Source organism: Heterocephalus glaber, unplaced genomic scaffold (assembly GCF_053883595.1).
Source record: "Heterocephalus glaber isolate CG9 unplaced genomic scaffold, H.glaber_assembly_v1.0 deba00001428, whole genome shotgun sequence".
NCBI classification, from domain to species: Eukaryota; Metazoa; Chordata; class Mammalia; order Rodentia; family Bathyergidae; genus Heterocephalus; species Heterocephalus glaber.
The window spans coordinates 22915882-22923756 of record NW_028258293.1 but is presented as its reverse complement, the minus strand read 5'-3'; the positions used below and the strand labels follow the sequence as shown (position 1 = coordinate 22923756).

Below are 7875 nucleotides of genomic sequence, written 5' to 3'. Positions count from 1 at the left end.
TTACTGAACAAGAATATCTGGGTGAAGGTACTTGGGAACCAGCATTTTAATTCCCCAAGCAATTCTTACATACATTAATATTTGCAAATCACTACTTTCTGTAGAAATGAGTGTCCCCTTCTGCATACACTTTTTGAAGCCAAGGAGTCTTAATTTTCTTTAAGAGGATAAAATGTTATTGGGGTTAGAGCCAAAAGTGGGCTCCTCCCTTTGGCAAGAACGTGGCACAATAAAATTTTCTATGAAAGACAATTCTGGTTACTTAAAGCTGTGTAACAAACCATCCCACAACTTAGTGGCTTAATAACCTTTTCATGAAATTTCATGATTTGGTAAATGAGAAGTCAAAGGGTTCAGCGAAGCATTTCTTATATTCCACATGGTATCACTTGGAGGTCCCTTGGTGATATTCACTTGGCAGCCAAGTTACTCTGGAGGCTCCAACATAACTCTTCTCTCACACCTGACATCTTGGCAAGAATCGCAGAGACTGGGTTCAGATGCACCCCTCATCCAAGACACCCCCTATACAAGATCTCTCCAGCAAGGAAGATGGGCTTCTTTGGTGGGGGCTCAAGGTTACAAAGGCCAAGTGTAAACTGCCAGTTTCTTAAAAGGTTAAGCCTAGAGCTGGGTCTTTAGTTTCAGTGGTAGAGCATTTGTCTAGCATACGTACAACCCTGGGTTTGAGTCCTCCAGAAGTGGGGGATGGACCTAGACCCAGGCTGACACAAATTTCTCTTTGTTGTTTACTAAAATGGCCAGCCCAGACTCGAGCAGTTAATTCTAGATGGGCATAGAATCAAATAACTTATGGTAGTCGTTACTTCACTCCAAATTCCGTCAATTTTAGCCTGGAAGAAAATCTTAAAGACGAAAACGTAAGGCAAATCCAGTACAACTGTCAGTATCCTTCTATCATCAATACACTTTTTTGGAGTGAAAGGACAAATAAGTGAAAACCAAATGGAAAAGATCTTTGCTTTCCCATCTTATCACAGTCATTTCCTATCTAGTTTCTTGGTTTTTCTCATTGTATCCTACTCTATCCTCCACACCACTTTTAAAGTAGTTTTCTTTAAAAAATGAACACAAAACACACATTGCTTCCATCAGCCTCATCTCCTGATCACCAACTGTTAAATCCAGTGGTGGACGATTTCTTGCTAATTGCATGATTTATGTGCGCACATATCACCACAGGCATGAAAGTTGTATGAAGGTAGTAACACACCAGTAGGTAAGTGAATGGATTCCAGATGTAGTTTGGGGCCTGGGCCCAAAGCACTTTTGGACTGAGTGGATGGAGGACATTTTTGAAAACTGGAGCAAACAAAAATCACTGCTCAAAGTGGAAACAGGTCTTTCATGAAAAATGGAAAAAATAAATTTTGAAATAGTCAATGTTAAAATTTTTTTTAAAAAGAGCAAACTACTGGTCTAATACATGGATGATTTTTTTAGGGTTTTTAGTACATTAGTAATTTAAGTTTTATAAAAATGTATACGTAAATAGAGGTCATAACTTCTATTTTTATATCTCATTAAGTTACATGAAACAAAAGTGGACATTAAAGATTGACGAATCCACTATTGTGGGAAATTTAAAAAGAGTTCTTAGTTATGATGGCTCACACACGTTTGTAATCCCAGCATTCTGGGAGTCTTGGGTACAAGGATGGCAAGTGTGACCCTGGCCAATTTAGTGAATTAGCAAGACCTGTCTCAAAAAAAAAGAGGCTGGAAATGGCTCAGTTCTTGGTAATTAACACACATACACACGGTTCTTAGTGACTTCAAATTCTAGTAAACAATTTTTTTTAAAAAATAGGATCGAAATTTACATAGTGGTAACAATTATAATTATTAAAGTGCTGAAGCCTTACCTAAAAAATTAGAACAAAAATAACAAGAAAAGATAACAGCACCAAATAAAATCAAAACCAGAACAGTGGATCAACAAAGCTGAAAACTGGTTCTATTCAAATGTACAGAAAGATTTTAAAAAAATCAAAAGAACTTTTAGCAAGACTGTTGCAAAAAGGGGGGGGGAGGGCAAAACAGGGTAAAGCTGTAATAAAATTTGAAAACATTTTTTTGTTGTTGTTGAGACAGGGTCTTGCTATGTAGTCCAGGCTGGCCTCAAACTCACAGCAATTCTCCTGCTTCAGACTCCTGAATGCAGGGATCACAGGCATGTACCACTATGCTTCACTAAAATTTGAAAATTTAAGCAATGTATATTTTCAAAAAGTTATCTTGCAAAAACCAAATCAAGAGAAAAAATTTAAAATACAAATAATCTCAAAACAGAAATAAACTGATTCACTAGTTAAGTACGTATGCTGTAAACAGCGTTCAAATCCATTACTTTTAGAAAATGAATACATCCTAAACGTGAGTTTACCCTGAAATACGTGTTTTTATAATAAAAATGGGTCACTGTAGTTCATAACAGGAAGTTATGGGATGCATTTAACACTAACTTCCATTCGTGCCTGTTAAAAAATAATTCTTAAGATCATAACAGTGTCCCCATTAAAGTTGGAAACCATTAAAATGCCTGCTTTCATTAACCTTTTATAAATATTGCCATAAACCCATATAACCATGTGAATGCATACGTATTACACAAAAACTTTTCATGATTAGCTTTTTTGATAACAGCCTTTGAAAAATTTATACCACATTTTGAACAGACCCGAAACACATTAATATGGTAAAGAAAAATATAAATGTTACTATTTCAAGCACAGCTGTTCATCCTTTTTACATTAATTTCCATTCAGAGAATATCATAAAGAACAAATATGAACTGTAAAACTTGTTTGAATGAACCCAGAAAGTTTTGCTTTGCTGAGATTGCTGCCTCTTTGCACAAGGACCGAAAGTTCTAGGGTGTCAGGCTCAAAGTGCTGGCTGGAGTGAAGAATCCAGGTGGGACTGGGATTGGGTCCCGCTGCTCTCACGGTTTGCCTTTTGTCCTAAAGCCAACTTTCTGTGCTATATCATTTTTTTTCTTTTTTTGTGAAGGGCAGTTTGATATAACTATAAACCTTTAAAAGATGAAAAACTGGACAAAATGGTACATAAGGAAAACCAACGGTTCACCCCAAAAATGATTTTCTTTACTTCTGGATTTACCAATCACCCTGCACACTCTCACCAACCCACCAAGCCTCTTTCCTTTTGACATGTGAAGAGAAAAACACTGCATTTTTATTAAATGTTACCAACTGTTTTAAACCAATACTGATTTCATTTATTCAGTTAATGTTTTGTTTGCAAATGGCGCGGGTAACTAGTTTTGGAATATATCACAATTCTCATTACGAGGAATGGGGAAATATTTTTTCCCGCCACCTAACGGCTTTCATTTAGTAGCTGCACTACGAAAGAAGACGTTGCCGACTCGGTCAATAGTCCAAGTTGAACTGTAGGGTGAAGGCCCCAAACCGACTTTCCGGCGGTTGGCAGCTTGAGGGGAACGCCAGCCAATCACAACCCGCAGCGGCCACTGGTTTGTGGACCGGAAGGGACGCCGTCCCCGCGAACCGCCGCGCAGGGGCAACTGGGGCTCTGGGCTCCGCAACGCGCCAGCCGACCAGTAGGAGGCGCCCTCGACCAACGGGTTCTCACAGCCCGCCGCCACCGCTATCTCCTCACCTAGCCGCCGCGGACCGCGAAATCCGCTATGGCTGAAGCCGACCGCCCAGGGAAGCTCTTCATTGGGGGGCTCAGCCTCGAAACCGACGAGAAAGGGCTCGAGGCCACCTTCTGCAAGTACGGCCGCATCATCGAGGTGCTGCTCATGAAAGACCGAGAGACCTCCAAATCCAGAGGCTTCGCGTTCGTCACCTTCGAGAGCCCCGCGGACGCGAAGGCCGCCGTCCGAGACTTGAACGGCAAGTCCCTGGATGGTAAGGCCATCAAAGTGGCCCAGGCCACCAAGCCGGCGTTCGAGAGCCGCCGGCGCGGCCCGCTGCCTCCCCGCAGCCGCAGTCGCTCGAAGGCCCTGCGTGGCGGCGTCGGGGCGCGACGACCCCCGTCCCGGGGCGGGCCCGACGACGAGGGCGAATACGCGGGGGGTTTCGACGCGCGCTCCGTCCGCGCCCCGCTACCCCTGAAGCGTGGGCCGCCGCCGCGCAGGGCTGGGCCTCCGCCCAAGAGGACCACGCCGTCGGGCCCGACCCGGAGCAGCGCGGGAGGACGCGGGCGGGCCCCGGCCACTCGGGGAAGGGTCGGGTACACGGGCCCGCTGCGCCGGGAGCCGCCCCCGGGCCGCGACCCCTACCTAGGCCCGCGGGAGGGGGGCTACTCGTCCCGAGAAGGCTACTTGGGCCGAGACTACGCGGGTGCCCGCGTGCCTCGGGATTTCGCCGCCTCGCCCCGAGAGTACATCTACCGCGACTACGGCCACGCCAGTGCCCGGGACGACTGCCCATCGAGAGGCTACTGGGACCGAGACTACGGCGACCACCTGAGCGTGGGCTTCTACCGAGACGCCTTGGAGAGCTACGGCGACCCGCGCAGCGCCGCCCCCGGGCGCGACCCGCAGCCATCCTACGGCGGAGGCCGCTACGACGAGTACCGTGGGTGGTCGCCTGACGCCTACCACGAGGGCTGCGGCAGCGGCCGACGTGGCGACCGCTATTCGAGGGGCCGGGACCGCGGGCCCTCCCCTGCCATGGAAAGGGAGTACCCGCCCGCGCGGGAATCCTACAGTCGGTCTGCCCGCAGGGCGCCCCCCAGCGGAGGCCGCCTTGGAAGCCGCTCCGAGAGGGGAGGAGTCCGGAGCAGATACTGAGCAGGAACAGACTTGGAACCAAAATCTGTTGTCCGGAGAAGAACCTGTTCTGTGGTAGCTGCCAAGGACAACTACAAAGAAGAGTTGTTTTGACTTTTACAAAATTCCTGTTAACTTCCTCTCCCTTTTTTATGCTTTGGAGAGGAAAATAGTTAAAACTCGTTTCTTTCTGGAATTGTTAAAAGTTTCTTTCAACAAGCTCATGTTAAAAGTATGACTTGAACCTGCGTGCTGTCTTTTTATATTTCAAAGTAGAAATTCTCCTAAAGATTTTCTGATAAATGAGGCAAACAGTTCTTTTTTTTTTTAAACAAACGTCTGCCTATCCAAAATGGAAAATGGATCATTTTGCCCATTCAAATCAACTAGGATTTGGGAGAAGTGTGAGAGGAATTGGTGTATGTTACCCAATTTCAAATTATCTTTTAAATGAATCTCAGTGTTCGCAGTATTAAAAACCAACCACCGCCAACAAAACCAATTAGATGCTTATGTAAAAAAAGTTCCATGCACTCAGTAAGTTTTAAAAAGTGGATGGATAGTGCTGTCCATAATTTGCCTTTGTGCCATTTCTTTGGGGATTGGCAGTTTCCCCCTCTCAAAAAAAAAACCACTCATGTATTTTAAACAGTGGAATACTACATTAAAAATTTGGCCAACCAACCACAAAGCTGGAAACAAAACAATTAAACATCAACCAATAGCATTCTTTTTTTCTTACCAATAACAAATTATTGAACAAGTAAAAATTATTAAAACAAGTAAAAAATGTACCTGTGGTGGATGTGGGATGATGATGACTTTCTAATTCCAAGATACTGGTTCTTGAGAGACTGGGCTCTCCCAGGGGTGCGGGAATCAACTGTGAGCAGCTTCTCAGAAGCAAAGGTTAGAGAATCCCTGAAAAGCTGGCATTTCAGCCATCCTAGGATCTCAAGGTGTAGGGTCTTTCTGTCCACAAAAGGCAAGAGGTTTAAGTTTGCATGTTCCTTACTGGTAAGAAGGGAGTAAGCAGAGGAAGATCAGTGATTCTTCTTCCTAGATACTTCAAAGGGAATGTAAAAGTTTCTTTTCACCCCAAGCTTAGGGCAAGAAGCACCTTATTTGGCACCCCTGGAGTACCCCTAATTAAGAGGAAGGTATATAATCTGTGTTCAGTATAATAATTGCTGAAGGATACAAATGAATACTTGAATAATAAAAGTGTACTTCAGAGTTCTGAATGCAACACACAATTCTAAAAACATGGTGTTTTGGACAAAATAGTGAATTGAGGGATAGGCCACACTAGTGACCTAGAAGATCAAATACATCAAACAGATTTTTTTTAAAAAATCCAGGAATCTAGCAAAAATCCTTAAGGCCTTTATGGAAAACTTGTTAATCTTTACTAAAGGACAAGAAATAACAATATGGAGATTCATGTTTCATGATTCATTATACTCAACCTGAACAAATTAATTTGAAAAAGCAATACTACCTTAGATGAAGTTATGACATAATTTTTTTCCCTTCCCTTTCCTAATAATGCCTTTATTGTTCATCGGTGATGGAATATTAAGTAAAAGATTTGGTGAAAACCAACTACAAAACAAGACAAAAAACAGCTTCATTTCACCACAAATTATTAAGAAACATGGTATTTAAAGAAAAGAAAAACACTAATGGGAGATATAGCTAATCCTAAAATTTAAATGGTGCCGTAAACAAGAGCCAACGCAATTCTGAGAAACAGAAAGACTTGCCCCAGCAGGTATCAAGAATTATTACAAACCTCTAGCAATTTAAACTATATAATTTCAACAGAGAAGGACAGATAGGCCAGTAAACCAAAATTGCAAACCTAAAACCAGGCCTACTTGTAGTTGAAAACATATTTTAATGTGACAGATAGTTTTAAAAGTCAGTGGTGAAACAATGGATTTTAAAAGATGAATATCTCTTCGCAAAAAGATGAAATTCTTTAATTCACAGAACACACAAAAGTACAACTTAGATGATTTGAAAACATAAAATTGAAGAGGAAATTTTTTTAAACATTTAGAAGAAAATGAAGAAATGCATTCACCGCCCTGACATAGTTTTTCTTTTTTAAGACATTAGAGTACAAACTTAGAAGGAAAATATTGATTAAAGTTTTCATACTATTATTCAGATATGCTGAAAGATAGTATTAAAATGAAATGTGAAATTGGAAGAATGTATTGAAATAACTTCAACAGAGTGCTTAAAAATCAGTAAGAAAAAATTTTCAAAATGGGCAAAGGAACTCATACCTTTCTGGTAAGTATATTAAGTTGATAGAATCATTTTGAAGGTAGTTTTGGCAATCCCTAGTAAAATTTGGAGTGTTCATACCTTATGACCCAGAAATTCCATTTCCAGAAAAGAACCTAGAGAAACTTGCACTTGTACATAAGGAGATATGCACAAAACTGATCTTTACAACATTCTTTGTGAAAGTATAAACAGCCCACATGGAGTGCATCAACAGATTTATTTTTATACTGGACTTCAATAAGTTAATGTGGATCATCCAGATCCACATGTATAAACATGGGTAAGTATTAAAATGCTTGTTTGATAAAAAAAATTGCATAAATATATAGTAAAAATATGGAGTGATTCACAAAAAATCACGAGGAAAGGGAGATTGAATGGTCTTTAGCTGAATCTAATGTTTAAAAAGACAGATTTTAAGCAAAAATGGTAATTATTAAATTCTGTAGTCTATACCTTGGTACCTCTAATTCTATAAAAATATAACAAAAATTTTAGTACAAAAACCCTTATTTAGTACAAGCACCCAGAATTTAACTACATAAGAAAAAAATGTTAACTGTTATTCTGAAACCCTTAGATGCAATACTTATTGCTAAAGCAATTCTCTGGCCTATCTTTGTTCTCTTATCAATATAAGTAATGTCTTACTCTCTTTGGCTCTGTTTCTAGATCTTCTTAATCCTAGATGTTTCTTACAGCTAGCTGACCATAACCTCAACAGAACTTAGATATCTAAGAGCCAAATCTTAGAGTAAGTTGTAGTTTTTCTCTTTTGGTTATTTTAA

General features: G+C 41.2%; 1 protein-coding gene across 1 annotated transcript; it reads left to right on the top strand.

Moving 5' to 3' along the window:
• Positions 1-3577: 3577 nt before the first annotated feature.
• Rbmxl2 (RBMX like 2) lies at positions 3578-5021 on the top strand. Its single transcript, XM_004863421.3, has one exon. It carries the CDS (start codon positions 3695-3697, stop codon positions 4805-4807), a length of 1113 nt encoding a protein of 370 aa, XP_004863478.1. The 5' UTR covers positions 3578-3694; the 3' UTR covers positions 4808-5021.
• Positions 5022-7875: the final 2854 nt, after the last annotated feature.

Excerpts from the sequence above, each read along its gene's own strand:
- Rbmxl2 (XM_004863421.3), top strand. The coding sequence starts at position 3,695 with ATGGCTGAAGCCGACCGCCCAGGGAAGCTCTTCATTGGGGGGCTCAGC.